Consider the following 21366-nt stretch of genomic DNA (forward strand, 5'->3'; position numbering starts at 1 on the left):
TTCATTCACTGGCTCAATAAATATTCAACAAGCACCCTATAAGTACCAGGAAAGACACTACACTGAACATTGGGAATAAAGACATATGAATATAAACAAAACTTTTACTCTCATAGAGCTTACATTGGAGTGGGAGGAGACAGATAATAAATTATGATATTTAATATGCTGTATGGTAAGAACTGTGATAGAATAAAAAAGGCATGAAAAGTTGGTTGGGAAAACTTAACTAAAAGAAAGGAGTGGAGAAATTCAGTTTTTAATGGAGAAGTCACAAAAAGAATCACTGATCAATGTGTATTGATATTAATGTCACATATTAGTAATCACTGATCATTGAGTAAAGACCTGAAGGTAGTTACAGGGCATCCATGAGGATAACTACAAAATTAGGAGAGCCAGCAAGTGCAAAGGCCCTGAGAAAGGAACATCCTATCTTTTGGGGAAGCAGAAAAGAGACCACTGTGGTCTGGTGTGGAGTGAACAAGGAGGAGAGGAGTAAGATATTAAGCCAGAGATGATGTGGGGAAGGAGATCCTATAAGGCTTGGTGAGCATTGTAAGGACTTTGATTCTTGTCTGAGATGGGAAGCCTTTGAGGGCTCAAGGCAGAGGGTCTCTCTGACCTCGGTATAGAGAAGAAACTACTATGGTGGCAAGAGAGGGGGGGGAAAGGCAGAAGCAGAGACTTTGGTTTGGAAGCTAGCAAAATAATCCAGGCAAAAAATGTTGGTGGCTTGGACCAGGGGAAATGGAGGTGATTGAAAGTAGTAAGATACGGTATATATTTTGAAGATAGAGCTGAGAGGATTTGCTGATGGATCAGTGCATGACATAGGAGAAAGAGAGGAGTCACAGCTTTTGGTAGGAATAACCAGAAGGCTGAGTGGCCATTAACTGAGAAGTGGAAAATTGCAGTTGAATGCGTTTGGGGAGAAGATCAAAAGTTCAGTTTTGCATATGCTATGTTTGGGGTGCTCATAATACATCAAAGCAGAGCTGTTGAATAGGCGCCTTATGGTATGAGTCTGGAATCAGGAGAGAGGTCTGACAAGAGTATAAATTTGAGGATCTCATGTATATACACTGTATTCAAAACACTACCACTGGATAATATCAATCAGGAAATGGGTTTGAATAAAGTAAAGAAGAAACTTGAGGATTCAAGGTTAAGGTGCCCAGGAAGAAAAAAGATTGAGAAGAAAAATCAAAAGATTGTGCATCCAGGAAGCCAAGTATAAAAAATGTAGCTCACATCACCCAAGGAGAAGGGTGATCCACTCTGTTGAAGGTTGATGAAAGGGTAAGGGAGATGGGGCCTGAGAGCAAACATTGTCTTACCCATCTAGAGGGAGTTGATGACTTTAGCATGAGCAGTCTCAGAGGAGAGGAAAGCATGGCTGGAGTGGGCTCGCGATAAAATTGGAAAGGTATTGGACATAGGAATGTAAACAGCTCTTTTAAAGAGATTAGTAGGGGAAAAAAAGAACAGAGGAAAAGGGAATTCACTTGAATGTGAAATGAGGTCAAAAGGGGTCATTTTTAAAGGAGAGATTGAGTAGGAAACTGTTTTCAATGGTGTAGGCAAAAGATGCTGTAGATTAAATTTAGGTGGCGGTCATCGCATACCTGCTGTGGACGCAGCCGGCAGGAGGGCCCTAAAGCTGGGGCATCTGCAAGGAGCTGCTCCAGTCAGGAGGAAATTTTCCTATGTGGGATTCACCCAGAGGCATTATAGGCACTGGTGATGGCCCCTGTGGATGTGGAAATAGAGAAGAGTGGGTGAATTTTAGATGAATTCAGGGGACAAGAAGCAATTGTATTTTATTGAAATGCTATAAGCAAAGAGATCTAGGATACAGTGCTAAGGAAAATGGATATAGTTAAGGACTGTGAAGTTAGTTGAGAAAACAAAACTAGGAAGTGAAATTAATTCTCGATTATTCTAGACCAAGGTTTCTTTCAACTCCAGTAATGTAGGACTGTATTTTAAGTGGCAAGTATAATGCTGGAATGCCTAAATAAGAAAGGACAGCTTTTAGAAGTGATCACACTTATTTATATGTATATATGGGCAGGAGAAATGTCTGGAAGGATGTATTGCCACGAAGTTTAATTACCTCAGTAGGGTGACTTTTTTTTTCTTCCTTCTAAGCTGTAATTACAGTGTTTGCTTTTGTAACTTGAAAACAAGAATATCAGTTTTGTTCCTTGAGAAGGAAAATGAAAGAGGCAACAAAGAATCTATTAGGTGATTTAAAGTTGGTCAAAGTTGATAGATTTCTGTCTCCATTTTTAAGAGCTGGGATGTAAAAGACTGTAAAAACAAAATAAAGATTTCAGTGTGAACAAAAAATGAAATAAAAAATTGATAACTTTAAAGTCATAAATAAGAAATAAATGTTATGTTTGCTGTGCTGATGAATTAAAAACAGCATCTATAAATATAAATATTATGTTAGTTCCTTTGAATAATTTTTGTCATCATTGAGAAAAAGTTAGAAGGAGAAAAAAAAGAATGAGTTGCTGAGCCAAAGTGAACTATAATTAAAGGGTAAAAGAGAACTTGGGGATCTGAAAAAAAAATCTTTCCCTTTAATTTGCATTTGGATTGATGCAATCTCTAACCTGCAATAAAATTCATTGCTTTGCTTTCAGTTTCTGAGACCACCCAAAATCCCATGTCTTCATCTTTTACAAATTATGTTTATTTTTAATATTGTATGGTGATGATTCTTTTATATTCCTGATGTCATACTTCCCCAATGACATGAGACCATCCCTGCACCCTGTGTTTATTTTTTAATTTAACATAGTATTTTGTGGGGGCCTGTATATGTTTCCATTCTTTGCTTCAGGCACAATCCCAGCTTGGGTCATTGGCTGTTTCAACATTGAGATGATGGTCACTGATGGCTCACTGAGGGCCGATTGTGAATACTTAATCTTTGTGGATTAGGAGGCGTTTGAGCCAGCAAATCAGAATTCAGGACTGGGGAGAGATACATGGCCATTGAGGGAGGGAACAGAGTTTAATGGAAACCTAAGTGGCAGGGGCTGAGAGGACTGACATTAAAATGAAACACAAAGCAAAGAAGCTACTAAGTGTCTCTCCTTTTCTTTATGTAGGAAGCTTACAGGTTCGGTACAACCTGGGTGGCACCAGAGAGCCGTATAATATTGACGTAGACCACAGGAACATGGTAAATGGACAGCCCCACAGTGTTAACATCACCCGACATGAGAAGACCATAATTCTCCAGGTATGCATACTTGTCTTTATAAATTGTGTATGATATAGTACTACAGTCCCTATCCCCTGTGATACTAGGTCATTTATTCTGTTTTGCTTTGGGGGCTGGTGGGCAAGTGGAAGAGATGCTTACTGTATTTTCTCCTGCAAATTCCTAACTGTGAAATAAAAAGACATATAGCCCTTGCAGGAAGGGCAATGACTGAGTTAATGGTGGAGAAACTTTTTAGCGAGAAGGTAGAATAAATGTTTACTCTGTATATCCTTTGTAGCTTTCCCGGTTTTAGACCCTCCCCATTTCTTGGTCCACTGTTTGTATCCATTGCACCCTCTTTTTTTTTCCTCAGTGCTTTCAGATACCTAAAGTTTATCATGTTTCCTGGCAAAGGTTTTTGGTTTATCTGACCTACTTTTTCCCACTACTCCCGCACAATATGAGTGGCTATATTCATATATATGTATATGAATATATATATTTCCCTCTGTGGATCCTTCACCTTAAAATCCTCGAAACACAGACCTTCCCCAGAATCTCAGATTCTGGTTTTAGGCTTTCAGCACATAAAGGAATATTTTTATAATGACACTCAAGTTTTATTTCAGGTTCATTTATTGCCCATACCCCCACTACTGATTCTTGATAATGAAGAAACCAGCCTGGGAGTCACCATGAATAAAACATAACATGAGGAGCTCTCCCTGGGAACTAAGCCAAAAGATCAAGGATGGGAACTGTCACTGTATTCTCTAGAAGGAGTTGAAAATAGATACCTGTCAGGAAAAAGAACAGCAGGGGGATGCTGTTTTGTCAGTAGAGTGGAGTGTCATTTGGCAGGAGTTCAGCAGCCTCTCAGCCCTCATTCGGATTCGGGCTAGTTGCTATGGGAAGTTCAGATTGCAAAGAAAAGGCACAAGCCCTGTCTCTTTTAGGAAACTGGTGGATGTCAAATCCATAACTTGATATGGAATTTATGTATGGCCTTTAGCAGTAAATGCTATAGGGCATTTTAACAAGAGCTCTTTCTTAGGAAAGTGACAACTTACAGTTACAGGTTATTTTGCAGTCAATCAAATGTGGCATCAATAAGGTTCTTTGAATATTAGCAGAGTCCCTGAGCCTAGCACAGTGCCTGACACATGTTAGGTGCTACAAAGGACCACTGAATAAGCAAAACCATCCTTTAGACATAATTCATTTTATTCAGAAATGTAAGTATATTCAGAAGATAGATGGTTTTATAACATCTTACTGTCTTCATTGGCTTTCTATTGATGACATTTTTTTGTTTTTAACTACCCAATGCATCACCTTTTTTAAAGAATGATGTTTTTCTTGCCATTTTACCATTGCAAAATAATGTTAAAAATTAAAAAGAACTAAACATTTGGCTTTAAGGACAATGTAATAGAGAAGACCCACTACAGCTACAGAATCTCACAGGGTGACTACCTTGTAAGGATAATCCTTGTTAGGCTATGGAATCAGATGCAAAGATGAGGGATAAGTGGGAGGAGAGAGTAGAATTAAGTGGGCTAAATAATTCCACTTCTGGGTGTATTTCCCAAAATGAAAGCCTGGTATAAGGATAGGTAGGGAAGCTGCCTCTCTGGCATTTTCAATCAAGTAGGAATTTGGGGAAGTAAACAGCAACTTCTTAAGGTATAAATACCAGCTTAATCATATCTAGTACCTGCCACAGGGAATTAGAGGTTGACCCCTAAGAGTGGGACAGGAGGGGACTGTTTTAAGAACTTGGGGTTTTTGAGCAGGAGATCCAGAGGGATCTACATTGCAAAGGAATCAGAGAACTACAGAGAATCTAGAGTACTGAGAGATTTGGGGGAGAGTCTAGATGTATTGCTCATAGTTATTTTAGTTGCAAATGATAGAAAATCAATTAAAAATTAGTTTGTGGATAAAAGATTCTGAGATAGGTCACGGAATTGAAGAAAGGGAAAATCAAAGCTTGGGAACACAATCCAGAATATTTTAAGGATTAAAACTATGGACCAGTATGTCACTGATTTGGTTTCTCTCCCTCTCCTTCTTCCTCTCACTCCCTCTCTCCTTTCCTTTCTCCCTCCTTCTCTCTATCTGTATCTCCCCATGTCTCTTTGAAGACTAGGCTAATTATCTCTTTCTAACATCCTTCATCTTTCATAGATCACAAGTCCCAGCTCCAGGAGTCCTTCAGGTCTTCCCAGTTTTGCTACCAGAATAAAGGGTCCTAGTTTCTTGGTTCTCATTTTTAAATCCCAGGGAAGAACTCTGATTGGTCAGACTTGGGTCATGTGTTCACCCTGATGGGATGGTGAAGGGGAATGTGACATATAACCCCTAATCCAATCTCGTGATTGGAGTAGAGAATTGGGGGAATTTGTCCAAAGAAATAGGAGCACATTTCCAGGATAAAGGAGGGAGACATTATGGGTCTGAAACCCATCAGATGTATACTACCCTGTGGTAAGGGAAAAGAGAAACATAGGAAGCACTCTTAAGGTTTTGGAAAGAATTTTGCCCTATTAATTGTACCCAAGGTGTTAGAAATCCACTGTTCTCTCTCCTTCCTCTGGTGGACAGTGTAATGCAATTGCATTAAGATTTCTGGATGTATTTAGAAAGCCAGAAGCCTCATCCCACTTGAATTCAGCTAGGAAGAACTTAACAGTTTGAGGTACTCTGGTCTTCATCAGCCCGGCCTCTCCATTCAGTCCAGGGTTTTCCCAGGTGTCCCTTTCCTTTGGGAAAAGGAAAATAAAGAAAGAGAGAGAAGAAAAGATATAGCTCCTCCTTATGGAAAAAGGAGACCCAATAGATTCCTCTCACCCATGCCCTGCTTTCTTTCAGGTAAGGAGGTCTTATAGAGAAGGGAAGTAATTCAGAGGGTACCTTTAGAAGATCGAAAAATCTTCTTTTACTTTTTCTTGAAATGATCTACAAATCCATTGAAAACTTCCATAACCTCACCAAAATGTGCAAAGAGATATAACAAAATATTAATAGTGTTTATTTCTGTGTGAAGGGATTACAAATGGATTTTTTTCTATATAGTTTTCTGTATTTCCTGATTTCTTACTAAAAACTTGTGTTGCATTTATAATCCAAAACAATATTATAAAACAAATATACATCCTCAACCTGTTCTGATAGCCCCCAATTAAAATAAGGTATATAAGCAAAGATATTTAAATAGTTTCTAATTAAAATGTATTTACAATAAAAAAAAGAACAAAGACAAGGCTAATTCAAAGATGAGTTTAGAAATGCTGTAGGATGATGCCTTTTGGGATTAAGGAGAACTTTTATACATTTATCCATGCTCAAACATCATATAATTTAGATGATGTTTATCAGTGTTTACGGTGTTTTTAAAAGCAGGCTTACTTTCCTATCTGGGTTTGTATAAAGCTAACATTAAATTAATTTGCATTCCCTGAGCGCACTCTGTCTGAAACAGTGCTGAGCACTTGAGGGAAATTGACCTTGGATGAAACATGTGCTGCCAAAAAACAAAGTGCCCAATCTCCACATAGATAATGAAGAACTGACTCTAGTATTTATCAAACACCAAAGTGAACCAGAATCTGTGGCAACCCTCATGTGGCATCATTTATGGCAACTCAGCATTGCATCAGGGATAATAGCTTAAGGCTTACTGCCGGTCAAGATGTAAGCAAACTGGGAGCAGACAGAAAGCACCTGGAAAAGCAGAACTGAATGCAATGAAAAAAAATCTGCCAATTATCGTGAATCATAAAGAACTGAAAATCACAATTAATGATTTCACTGTTTCATGTGGCATCTCCTTTCTTCTGCTTTCCTTCCATCCTTCCTTCCTGCCTTCCATGTTTTTTCCCCTGTGTTCTTCTTCCTTTTCTTTCTTCCCAACCATGTTGAACAAGGGATCTAAAGTGTTTTACAGAGAATACAAAAAATGAAATAGAAAATTTAAGTAAAGAACAAAAAATAAGCCCTCAATATAAGGGAAAAAGAAAGCATAATTATTCAGATTATGCGGTCTTACCCACTTACATAAATTTGGCTCTTAATTTTTTGGAATTCAGAAGTATACAACCCATAAGGATAAAACACATTGTTTCTCCAGAGAATTGAAACTTTTTAAATGTGTTATTATTTTTATGTCTTGATACTATGACTAATATTTACTGACATAGAAAGCTGCTCATAGGCTGATCCATTTATGCAATATTGCGTACATGATAACAGCTCAGATTTATCAGGCTTATTGTGTTCTAGGCACTGTACTACTGTACTAAGCACTTTACACCCACTTCCTTATTTAATCCTCATAAAAACCCTGTGATGTGTGTACTACTTTGAGATGTGGGAACTAAAGCTCAGAAAGTTTGATGTAACTCACCCAAAGTTAAAAACCATTACGTGCCGGAGACCCGGGATTGATTCCCAGAGCCTGCCCATGCCAAAAAGAAAAAAATCATTATGTAGCAAAAACGTAACTGAAACTAGATCCATCACACTTCAAAGTTTTTACATGTCCTCTTAATTATTACATAGTAGAGACATGACTGGAAGATTGTTCACACAGTTTTCTGGCTGGCAAGAAATTAACTTGATGATGATGATGATGATGATGATGATTAAATAGTTCAAAACTATGCAAAAGTCACAATGTAATAAAACATACACCTATGTATCCACCATCCAAATATTACAAATTTTGACATTTTACTACATTTGCTTCATATTTTTTTATGTATTGATGGTTGAATGCCCTTAGTACTCCCTGTTACATAGAAGACTCTCAGAGATGTAGTAGGCAATGCCTTCCACGGCATTCCTGCAGCAGATGTGTTTTCTGTAGGCTATGTGAGATAATATCTCTTTAGAACTTCAAGCTATATTGTTTACTCTATCATTTTTGATATTAGTATATACAACTTTTTATCAATCTATTTATAAACTGTGCATTATTTCCTCCATTAAATTTTATACAACTCCAGGAACTGTGTCAATGGGTGGAGAATCTTTCAAAATGCCATTCAGCCCAAATAATTCTGTAGATAATGGGGTGGAATGGTGTGATGGATAGATCAAAGGGAAGGAGACTGAAGTGATAACAGTTTTCTGATATTCTGGCCTGATCTGTGGGTAAAAACAGCTAGAAAATAATGAGCAGACTACTTGTTCCTTGAATAATTATCCATATCTATCACATCTTTTTGGTTTGGAATGGAAGACAATAGAGAGTTCAGGAATATGTTCTCTGGTATAGATACTCAGTATGGCTGATGGAGACAGAATCCACAATCTCTAAAGATGAAATGAACAGATGGTGAGGATGTATAATTTTGGCTTTCATCTAACTGGAGGGCCATCCTATATTTGCCAAGAAGAAGCTAACAGATTTCCTGCAAGCAAAATAAGGGCTTTCTCAAAAAAGAATTCAGAGTTCATAGGAACAAACAATGAATAGGTTCCCAAGTCCTTATACCAGAGAGTTTTTGGAAAAAGAAAGCCCCATGATATCCAGCAGTGATGGAATCATGCCAGTAGACACTCTGAAGACCCACCACCATGTCCACCAATCCATCTTGGCAATGGGAGTCATTCCTTGACTAGACCGAGTTCTTGTCTGTAATTCAAGTGGTCCTCCATGGCTTCATCTCCAGGGAGGTTCTTCCTTGTCAATTATCTACCTTAGCCACCTCTAAATTGAGTGTTGGGAATAGTGGATACTTTATCCAGCTTTCAGGGTCCACTTCCTACAGGTGCAGATTGCACTGAGGGCTGTTTTACACTCACAAACTTTTTGTAGACAAAACTTGTGGTTTGTTTGGCAATACAATTCCTCAGAACTTGAGCTGCCTTCTGATTTATCTGCTTCCAGTCATTTTCACATGCCAATATACCCTAAATTCTTTCCTAGACATAAGTCTTGGCCTTACTTAATCATTTGCTTCTAAGCACCCATGCCTCTCTCTCAACTTAATGGAAGCTACCTTGAGGCCATCTGAAACAGAAAGCTGGAGCGGGAAATAAAAACTCTTAATGTGAACTTAATGTGAACCATGGGACTGTCAGCTGAACTGAGAAATCTTATTGCATCTTTGCTGATCAAAACTTTTGTAGTTTTATTTCTTCCTCTTTAGGCTATCTTCTCTATTCCTCTCATTTTTGTTTGAAAACTGCCCAATTTTTTCTTGAATTTATCTCTTCCTTTACATGGCCAGCAAGAAGCAACTAACATCCATGACTGATCTGACTCTTTCAAAGCATTTTTCTTAAAATTGTAGGGTCGTTGCACTTAATCTTCTTTCTGGGTTACTTGAGGTGACGGTTTTACAAAACATTTTATTGCATACCATGGCTCTTCATTTTCATGCCTCCAACATCTGCTGTTATAGCAGCACCCCACTTCAAGGTACCAATTTGTGTGTTAGTTGCTATAATAACCACCCCCAACATTTTAGAGACTTAGTTCAAGTTACTTTATTTCTTGCTCATATAACTGTCCAAACCAGGTATTCCTGGTTGGAGAGCAACTTTCCTCCACACAATCACACAGTCCCTGGAGTTGTATAAAATTAAGTGGAGGAAATATGCGCAGTTTATAAATAGAGTGATAAAAATTTGTATATACTTTTGTCAAAAATGACAGAGTAAACAATACAGTAGTTCAATACTATCATTACATGGTATTTAAGGACGGTTAGGACTTAAACAAGTAGGGAGCAAGGAAGGACATGGAAGCATAGTTATTATGGGGGAGAGTGAAAGTAGGGGAGCATGAGTGTTCCAAAAGAGAACATAATGTTAAACATAGATATTAGGAGAGTGAATATTTCTGAAGCTTTCGCCTCTCTCTATGCCATGAGTAAAAGAAGAAAAAACTACCATTGAAGAAGCCTTAAGATAAAGTGTTATCTGGAGAAATACTAACTCTGAAATAGAAAACATCCTGTGATCCATAGTCCAACATGGATATCAAATGCTATAAAATCAGCAGTCTAGGGTCCATGTGGAGTTTTGTCAAAAGTTCCTGGAGGAATTTTATAATAAATGAAAAGTAATTCAATTACAGACTAATAATGTAGCAATATATGTTCATTGACATGAAACATTGATGGACAAGAGCAATTAATTCACCACTTTCTCTATGTGGAAAAGTATTCAACTATAAGTAGTTTCAAGAAACTCTTCAAGCCAGGAGAAAATCTCTCTATACTTGGGAGGACTTTAAAAATCATGTTATATAGTGCTCAAAACAATTTCATACATCCTCACATGAGATGGGGAAACCATTTGATTTGAAGAAAGCTGGTGCTTTTAGCCCCAGCAAACAGTTGAAAAAACTGAGATTTGGGAAATTCAAGTGACAAATAAAAAGTTCCCGTGCTAGCAAGAGTCAAAATCTTAAGAACTCAGATTATCAGACTCCTATTTCAGTGACTTGTCACGGCTCACACCATTGCCTCTTTGCTTACAAACAAGAAGAGAACCAAGCTCACCCCCGCCAGTTTGCCATGGAAATGGTGGAGATGTTTTAAAAGATTTAATTAAGAGTAAGTCTTATAGGCATTTGGGCTTTGTATTGAATCTCTTAGGGCACACTGGGAGTATTGAGTAGTATGCTTGCTCTGATCAACTGTTTTGACTTTTGTTTTCTCAGAAACATGGAAGATAGGGAGGTCAAGCAGTAAGGTCATGAGAGCCTTCTATCTGGCTCATACAGCTAGAGAGCTGGAAAGTTCATGTTAGAGTTCTTTTTAAGAAAAGAAGTTGGTAGAATACAGGGAAATCCTATTAGAACAATAACAATACTAATAGCAATAAAAATAGTACCAGTAATAGTAATAGTTGTTGTTGTTGTTATAATACTAGTAGTAAAAACAATCAGTATTTCTAGATTGTACTGTGTGCTCCAACACTTTGCTTAGTGCTTGATAAGCAGTACTTCCTGTAAATAACAGTCCTATGAGATAGATACTTACCCCATTTTACACACGAGAAAACAGTCATAGAAAGGTCAATAAGAAATAGAGTTGTGATACTAACCACAGTCTGCCTGATTCCCAAACCCATATTCAAAACACTGCAATAACTGGCTTTAAATTAAACATGGATTACTTAGTCTCGTTAAATGCAATAGAAGATCCTTCCTCCATTAGGCAAATAAATCAGCCTAACTAGGAAATCAAGTTAGAAAACTGACTCAGCAGGATTTCTATAATGTACTGTTAGATGACAGTGTGCTGGTTTGAAAGGATGTGTGTCCCCTAGAAAAACCATGTTTTAATCCTAATCCCATTTTGTAAAGGTAGCCATTTCTTCTAATCCCTATTCAGCATTGTATGTTTGAAACTGTAATCAGATCATCTCCCTGGAGTTGTGATTTAATCAAGAATGGTTGTTAAACTGAATTTGGTGATGACATGTCTCCACCCATTTGGATGGGTCTTGATTAGTTTCTGAAGTCCTATAAAAGAGGAAACATTTTGGAGAATAGGAGACTCAGAGAAAGCAGAGCAGAGCGACATAGCCACGAGAAGCAGAGTCCACCAGCCAGCGACCTCTGGAGATGAAAAATGAAAATGCCTCCCAGGGGGCTTCATGAAACAGGAAGCCAGGAGAAGAAGCTAGCAGATGATGCTGTGTTTGCCATGTGCCCTTCCAGATGAGAGAGGAACCCTAACCATGTTCACCATGTGCCTTCCAGATGAGAGAGAAACCCTGACTGTGTTCACCATGTGCCTTCTCACTTCAGAGAGAAACCCTGAACTTCATTAGCCTTCTTGAACCAAGGTATCTTTCCCTGGATGCCTTTGATTGGACATCTCTATAGACTTGTTTTAATTGGGACATTTTTCTCAGCCTTAGAACTGTAAATTAGCAACTTATTCAATTCCTTTTTTTAAAAACCATTCTGTTTCTGGTATATTGCATTCTAGCAGCTAGCAAACTAGAACAGCAAGTAAAAGATATAAAGAAATATAGGCAATATGATCTCAGTTTTATAAAACTAATGATATAAAGCCATGGTTTGACGTAAAAAAAAAGAAAGAGAGACCATTGCTGGGAAACAGGATAAATAACCTAATGCAATTTTCAAAAAAAAAAAACCCTTTCATATTTGGAATACCAAAGAAGGCAATAACCTCCTTAGAAATAAAATAATTCAGTGTAATGGGGTAAAAAACATATTAGTTAAAGAAATTACCTAAAGGCATTTCCTGGGGATAGTAAAACTCTGACTTTTATAAGTGAAGGAAAACTAAGGGATCCAACTTTAAGCCAGCAAGGTTTTCAATCACACAGCATCACACACCAATAAAAGCTCTCTCTCAGTTTTGTAAGTAAGCATGAACATGACTTTCTGTCTTTCCAATTTAGCATCCTTCTTTTCTATGGTACCATGGAGCCTGGACTGAAATCAGACACTGAAGCTCAGATATATTACTTTTAAATGTGTGCTTTTATTACCCTGAACTTTCTGCCAATAAAGAACAATACTAAAAAGCATATAGATAAACACTCCTAAAAAGCTTATATCAGAAGTTCTTTAAGCCTTTATTAAAGAAAATAACACAGTTGAGAAGCATTAAATCTTTTTAGGGAGTGAAACAAATAAAGAAAGTTGACCTAGCTAGCCTGGAGCCCTGCTCTTGAAATTACATTTACTGTAATTCTTTCTCTTTGGCCAATTTAGTTTTTTATCTACTCTGGATGATAAACTCAAAGCCTGGGTTGTGCACTACAAGCAGGTTTGACAGAAGGGATAATAGTGAGTCATTTGAACTTCGCAACTTCTTCCCTCCTGAAGCAAATTTGCCCATTCTCTGTATGTCAAGCGAGATTCTCAGCAAGTATATTATTACATTACTTTCAACTGTCATGGAAAACTGACTCATTATGTTTAATTCTGGGGAGCCTGTAGGTCAATATTTTGTTAGTTTTCTATATCATTACAATGGTCTAATTCCACAGAAGATATCTAGGAAGAGAAGAGAGAAGGCTGCTTATATTGGGAACTTGGACATTAATTTGGTCTGTATATGAGTTAGAGTTTGTTTTCCATATTTCCATGTATCCAGAGAAGCTATTCACAATTGAAAAACATCAAAATCCTCATGACTTCTTTAGCTTTTATGTTGAACTATGTTCTTTGGCCCTTGGAAGGGTAATTTAGCAAATTTTCATTATTTGGTCCTGAACAGAAAATAGTACTATTTGATAAAGTATCTCCAAGAAAGGGAAACAGGATACCCAACCATCAGAGCCTCATATTCCTTTCCTTGCCAAATTTTTCAAAATGGCTTCTAGCTTCAAACTCAAATAATCTCTACACTTAGATAACTGGGCAGCCCGTATTTAAAGACACCATTCCTGGGTATGCAGTGAATGGGTATGCACAAAAAATAAAACTCTGAAGATGGTTCAGGGCTGTTCCATTAACAATGAATGTTTCTTATATTCCTTTTATTTAAAAATATAGGGGTGCAAGGGTAGTTCACTGGTAGAATTCTGGCCTGCCATTCAGGAGACCCTTCAGGGCTCCATCCACCAACTTTGAACAACCTGAAAGAATTGGCAGAAATATCTTTCTCAGAGCTCCAGAAAACAGTTGAAAGCACTGCAGTAACAGGGAAAGCACTGAATCAAGAAAAAGGCCACTTAAAAGTGGTAGGATCTCCTGGTCCCATGGCTGATCCTTCCCCAACTCCTCACCATCTCAGCACAGATCCCACCCACACTCCCAATGTGGATCTCTGGTTCTGATTCTGAGGGGCATAGAGTAACCCTCGTGCATATACTAGGAGCACGTATGTCTGCCCCAATCTGTCTGGGGTGGCCCAAGGGACTCACTATCCCAGAACTTGCCCTATATGTAGAAGGCGACATATGAAGTTATCCGACAGAATGCTGGGGGAGAACAGTCAAGTGGTTGCCTGGGGCAAAATGCACAGTGCCCAGGATTGTGAGCAAACTCTTTCCTAGGGAAGAAGGAACATTTCTGTCTGCATAACTTGGGCAATTCCTAGGGCCAAACACCCTTGCCCAAGAGGAGACACATAAGCAGAAAGTATCAGGGAGGCCCCTATGCTTTAGCATGGAGCTACTCTCTAAACTCTTCATATGGGTAAGTCATGAAGGTTTGCACTCATACAGATCTGCAAAGACTGGGAAAGGTGTTTTCTCTCCCCACCTGCCTCCCCCACCTCTTCCTCCTCCTCCTCCTTTTTCTTCTTTTTGTTACCTTCTGGCATTCAAGGAAAGCTCTGTCATTATATTAGCTAGAATATACCTCATGTAACAGATGCCTCAGGTCAAAATTCCAAAAATACATCAAAATATTAAAATGTCCAGGTTTCAACAAATATTACAGTACATAAAAAGAAAAAGGAAGCAATGGCCCAGGCAAAGGAGAAAAAGCATTAAAAGTCAGCAGTGAGAAGGACCAGATCAGGAACATTCCAGACAAAGACTTTAAAAACTTAGTCATAAATTTGTTCAAAGAGCTAAAGGAAAACAGTACATGAACAAGAAGAGAATGTCAGTAGACAGATGGAAATTGTGAAAATGAACAGTTATGGAGATTGAAAATTCCCTAGAGGGATTCAACAGAAGATTGGAGCTGACAGAAGACAGAATCAGTGAACTGGAAGATAAGATGATTGAAATAACCCAACCTGAGGAACAAAAAAAAAAAAAGAATGAAGAAAAGTGAACAGAGCTTGAGAACCTGTGAGACACTATCAAGTGTAATTTGTGGGAGTCCCAAGAGAAGAGAAAGAAAGGAAGGGACGGAAAGAAATTTGAATAAATAATGGTTGAAAACTTCCCCAAATTAAAAGAAGACAAGAATATGTATATCCAAGACACTCAATAAACACCAAACCCAAATAGACCCACACCACACTATGTTATAATCAAACTGTCAATTGCTAACAATAGAAAGAGAATTCTGAAAGCTAATGGAGAGAAACAATGCATTATATACAAGGGAGCCTCACTAGGATTAAGTGTCAATTTCTCATCAGGAATCAGAGAGACAAGAAAATAGTGGGAAGAACTATTTAAAGTGCTGAAAGCAAAAAATTGCCAACCAAGAATTCTATATCCAGCAAAACTGCATTTCAAAAATGAGGCAGGGATTAAGATGTTCCCAGATCAACAAAAGCTGAGAGACTACATCACCCCTAGACCAGCCCTACAAGAAATGCTAACAGGAGTTCTGCTGTTCAAAAGGCAGATCCATAAAGGAGCAAAGATCTCCAGTCAAAATAATGATATATAAGTATCATATATATCTACTATCATATTTTTGGGTTGTAACACCACTTTTACTTCCTACAGGATTTAAAAGGCAAATACACAAAATGTAATGGTAATACAGGGTTTGGAACTCATAAATATATAACTTTTGATAAGAATTACATGAGGTGGGGAGCACAGGTGAATAGGAGCATAGTGTATACACTACTGAATTAAGTTGGTACCAAAGCAAATGAGGTGTTATAGATTTAGGCTGTTACATTTTAGCCCCATTGTAATCACAAACAAAATAGCACAGAATATGCAAATTTATAGAGACAGAAATTAGAGCCGAGGTTATCAGGAATAGGAGAGCAGAGGCAATGGGAAGTGAATGCAAAATGAGTGTAAGATTTCTGCCGAAGGGAAACTTCCAGTGATGGAAGGTGATGAGGGTACTACAACACTGTGACTGTGATTAATCACACTGAATGGTGTACTGGGAGGGATTGGCATGGTAAGATTTATGTTGTATATATGTTTCTACAGTTAAAAAATGAAAAAGAAACTAAAGAGATAATATTTAAATGCAATACATGATACAGGTTGGGACCTAAAAATGAAGAGAAAAGGTTCCAAAGAATATTGTTGGGAATTTAAAAATTAGAATATAAAATTAAGCTTCATATCAGTGTTAAATTTCCTGACCTTAACATCTGCACTTAAGGTGATTTCATAAATGGATATCCTTGCTCATAGGAAATGCACATGGAAGTATTATGTGTTCGAAGATTATGTTGTATATAACCTGCTCTCAGATGTTCAGAAGATAAATAGGTAGATAGATGCAAAAATGATATGAAGGGAAGGGGAGAGGGAGAGAAGGAGAAAAGAGGGGAAAGAAAGAGGAAGAAAGGTGAAGGTGGCAAAATGTTAAAACAAGGGATTGGGGGTATATTGGAGATCTCTATATGGAGTATGTATTATTTTTGCAACTTTCCTTTAAGTTTGAATCTGTTTCAAAATAAAAAGTAAAAAAAAAAAAATGAGGGTCACTAAGAATTTAGTGTGATGATATCTAATTGGCTTTATCTCTTTACTCTTTAGTGGAACACGGATAAAGTTCCACTAGCTCACCACATGGTGGGAAAGTTCCAAACAGCAACCATTCCTTAAGTCTGACCTGGATAAAAATCAGGTGGTCTTCAATACCATTCCCTAAGACAACTTACAAATGTGAAGTACATTTAAAATTAATTCAACCTCATGCAAAATGATTTGAGAAAAACAAATATTTGCTATTACCATATGAATGAAATTCAAGTAGACACTGATGATTTGGCAGGATAGAGGGTGTGCTGGTTTGAGAGGATGCTTGGACCCTAGAAAAGCCATGTTTTAATCAAAATCTGATTTCATAAAGGTAGAATAATCCCTATTCAATACTGTATGTTTGAAACTGTAATCAGATCATCTCCCTGGAGATGTGATTTAACCAAGAGTGGTTAACAACCAACTGGATTTGGTGACAGCATGCCTCCACCCATTTGGGTGGGTCTTGATAAGTTTACTAGAGTCCTATAAAAGAGGAAACATTTTGGAGAATGAGAGATTCAGAAGAGTAGAGAATGCTGCAATACCACGAAGCAGAGAGTCCATGAACCAGCGACCTTTGAAGATGAAGAAGGAAAATGCCTTCCGGGGAGCTTCATGAAACAGGAAGCCAGGAGAAGAAGCTAGGAGATGATGCCATGTTCGCCATGTGCCTTCCAGATGAGAGAGGAACCCTGACCATGTTCACCAAGTGTCCTTCCACTTGAGAAAGAAACCCTGTTCATTGGCCTTCTTGAACCTAGGTATCTGTCCCTGGATACCTTAGATTGGACATTTCTACAGACTTGCTTTAATTGGGACATTTTCTTGGCCTTAGAACTGTAAACTAGCAACTTATTAAATTCCCCCTTTTAAAAACCATTCTGTTCCTGGTATATTGCATTCCAGCAGCTAGCAGACTAGAACAGAGGGGTGTTTCATAAAGATGAACAAAATATGTCTTTGAACCTCAAGGAACTAATATAAATTCTAGAAGAGGAGATAAACATTTCTTCAGATAGTAGAAACCTGTGCCACCTAACCTTCCTCTGGGAGAGACTTTAATTAGTTGGTCTGAGTTTCAACATGAAAATAATAGAAAGGGAATAAAACAGAAAAGAACATTAGCAGTTTAGTCTGGCAATAAGGCACATAAAGCCAAGATTTCCCTTTGAGAATGATCTCAGAATGAACTCAGTCCCCATGGATTGGGATTGTTGAATTAAGTGGTTGTTACTAAGACAAATAAAAAGGAGTCCTTATGGACAGGCTCCTGCACTTAATAGTTTTGTGTTCTCTGGTAAATTACCAAAATCTCTGTCTCATTGTTATAAAGTGAGAATAAGGCCACCTATTTAAATGGGATTTAGATAGATTAAATGGAAATAACACACAAAAACATCTAGCATAGGGTGGGCCACAGTGTCTCAGCAAGTAGAGTTCTTGCCTGCTGTGCTGGAGACCCGGGTTCGATTCCCGGTACCTGCCCTTGCAAAGAAAGAAAAAAAAAAAACATCTAGCATAGTCTATTGCCCAGTAGAATGCTAGTTTCCTTCCTTCCCCATTCCCTTTTCTTTCCTAAAAGGATAAACTAAGATAGCAGCTATCAGGGTCATTATCAGTGGGGTCTTTAGACTGAGTTTCCCATTGCATTGATTGATAGTTCAACCCATCAGGCATGTCCCAGTACCTAGTATGTTCACTGCATGTGGTGTATCTGGAGCCTTTGGGAACCGACAGTCTGCAGTAGAGACCATGAATCACACAAACATGAGTCAAGTGCCAACCGAAGTATAAACCTGTGCATGGAAGCACAGGAGTAGGGGAAAATTAATCCTCCCACAGTGGGGATAGGGAGAATGGATAAGAAAAGACTCACACAGGCATTTGAGCCATTTCTTAAAGAGTAAGTGGATTTTCTGGGGGGGGGGGGGGGGGGGTTACATGTGGAGAATGGGAGAGAAAATGTGGGAGAGAACTACAGGGATTCAATAATTTGCTCTTCTGCAAATCATAAAAATTCATAAATATTATACAGAAGAATGTAAGAAAAAAATAAGTTCTAAGCTATCAAACCCATCTGACTTGAAACCGAAAAAGACTCGTAATGAATATGTCAACACTTCCAAGTTTTTCATTTCTTTCCAAAGCAATTTCATCTGCAAATGAATTATGCACTCCAAGCCTAGACAGGACCTCCATTCCTACACTCCAGAAAAATGTGTTTACTTCACTTTACATTTCTTATAGCTCAGTGGGAAAGCAGTTGCAATGCAATTTCTGATCTAGTTTAGGGTTTGAGATGTCAGTTCTCTCCTTCCTTTTCCAGAATACATCCAAAGCTTATGAGCTCAAGGTTGGAGAGTTCATTTTTCCCCTTGCACATTAAGAACGTAAATCATCTCTCAAGAAAGAAGATAAGGTTCCTGGAGTTCTATTTTGTCTGGTATGAAAACTAAAGTCCAATCTGTGAGGCATTATATTGTTATATCCATCTACAGTGCACTAAAATCACTCTCAAAGTTTGTAATTCTTGAAGCTATTTTTTAGTACAATAGGCAGAGCACGTTGTTTCTCATGCACTGGTAACTGAAAGCAGGTTCCTATCTCAAATAAATTTATCTTCTATCTGAAAAATAAATGTCTTGCAACATGTGGTCCGTGGTTCTGAAGGGGCTACACGCTGCCCATCTCAGAAGAAGGTGAAGTCAGTGCTATTATTGAGCTTGAGGATTTTAATGGACCGTATTCTCTGTGCCAGGAGCAGGTTCTGAACTAATGTTAAAATGCCCTCTAGTGGTAATTAGCCACAATCAGTTTCTAACTGAAACTAGCTTAGATGTGGTTTCTATAACACTCATCAGCTGCAGTCAAGGTTATTACATTTGTGTTTGCATCTGATATGAAGTACTACGAAGGCAGTGGGACTTGGAGTTGCTTATATAAATGGAGGCTTGCTATTGCGTTCAACAGGAACATTCCAGGGATTTTTCTGTACACTTGCCCATCTCACAGCTCTGACACTGAGCTCTGTGCGTATGGGAGGTCCTCAAGAAGTATTAGCTGAGTGAAGGACTCGATGAATGAATGCAGCTTATAAATAATGGATTCTGAGTACCGACCATGAACTTGGCCCATTTGAAAGTACATACATTCTTTCTGCTTTCTAAAGTATATTTAATTCCAGTAATCACTTAGTGAACAAAAAAAAAATTAGCCCTACTCTAATATCCTTGAGATGGGGAAATATGATCAAAATGTTGGAGGGGATAATAATATGCAAATTGAGAACTTTTTGTGCATGGAAGAGAGGGTCTGGGCTGATGATTCAAAGGTGGAGGGAAAAAAATGAATCACATAGGACATTAAAGTAAGAAATAAATAGAGCAATTGAGTAAATGACTGTCCATCTATTCAAACATCCCTTCTGATACTGTCACCCAGGCCACCAGGAGGCATTAGACTGTGAGAACTGACAGTAGAAACTAGCCTACTCTACAAATCTGACCCCTGTTCTTCTGTGAAAGGGATACTAAGATCTGGATTATTAACCCCGTAGCCTCTACCAATGTTTGTGTACTTAACCCCAACAGCTGAACACCAGAAATGAAGAGTGGTAGCCAGGTTAATAATTGACAGTGTTCATCTTCAGGACCATCTCTGTCCACATGTCCTGTTACTACAGTTGGATGGAAAAGAGGGACAGCTTCTTACAAATAAGAACTGATCAAAGAAATGTAGTAAAAAAATGGGGGCAGGAAGGGCATAAGCCAGAGGCAACACTGCAGTGGCTCTGCTCTCTGCTCATTCCCAGGATTTTTGGCTCATTTGCTGCGGGCATCACAGTGACATAGCTCTGCTGTGGCCCCAGATTCAGGCTCGCACAGTGGAAAACCTTGGGCTTTGCAGACCCACAGACCTCTGAGCTATACTACTTAGGAGCACTATGTCCTCTATTTTTTGTTGTGGTTTTTTGTTTATTTGTTTTTGTTTTTTGTTTTTTTGTATGCTGTATGGCAGGGGTCACATTTCCTTCTTTTTCCACATGAGTATCCCGTTATGGCAGCACCATTTGTTGAATGTTTGTTTGGTTGGTTTTTTGTTTGTTTGCTTGTTTGTTTTGGGAAGTGTGCACGGGCCAGAAATCGAACCCAGGTCTCCAACATGGCAAGCGAGAATTCTACTACTGAAAGACGCTTGCATCCCCTTTTTTTGTTTGTTTGTTTTTTAATGTCCTCTTAATGGAACTTCACCTCTGGGCTTAGATTTCCTCAACTATAATGTGGAGTAAATAAATGTGTGTGCCCACAGGGTTGTTGCACAGATTAATTGAAATTATAGGCGCCCAAAGCAGGATCTGACCTGGAATAGACTTCCAAGAAATGTTAGCTGCTACCCCAGAGGAAAAGGAGGGCCAAACTTTTTCTACTCCCTAGGAAATTCTCTGCACTTTCCCTTCTTCTCCAAAATTTTTTCAGCTACATATTCTTTCTTCTCAAGATTGTCAAGGACACTTAGACAGAATGTCAGGAGCTAGACCTTTGTAGACAACTGATTTAAAAAGAGCTAGGATTTGCACAAAGTAAAGAGTGGGTGGGGTCACCATGAAGTTGAAGATCCAGAGATTCACCCAAGCCTTTTCTGGAGTAGATTTAAATGCATGGTACAAGTCCAGACTTCTGGGCTGAGAATTATCTCAGTCATTTTGTTTATAGGTGTAGCACACATACATGCACACACACTAACACCATATATCTATGTGTGTGTGTGTGTGCGCGTGTATACAC

At 38.3% G+C, this 21366-nt stretch overlaps 1 protein-coding gene across 1 annotated transcript in view; it reads left to right on the forward strand.

Moving 5' to 3' along the window:
- Positions 1–21366, forward strand: part of CNTNAP2 (contactin associated protein 2) — a 1376829-nt gene that overhangs the window by 1212999 nt on the left and 142464 nt on the right. Inside the window, exon 18 of the mRNA XM_077159101.1 lies at positions 3129–3262. Coding sequence (XP_077015216.1) covers positions 3129–3262 — 134 coding nt within the window. The remainder of the gene's footprint in view (positions 1–3128; positions 3263–21366) is intronic.

This window comes from Tamandua tetradactyla, chromosome 1 (assembly GCF_023851605.1).
Source record: "Tamandua tetradactyla isolate mTamTet1 chromosome 1, mTamTet1.pri, whole genome shotgun sequence".
Classification (NCBI taxonomy): Eukaryota; Metazoa; Chordata; class Mammalia; order Pilosa; family Myrmecophagidae; genus Tamandua; species Tamandua tetradactyla.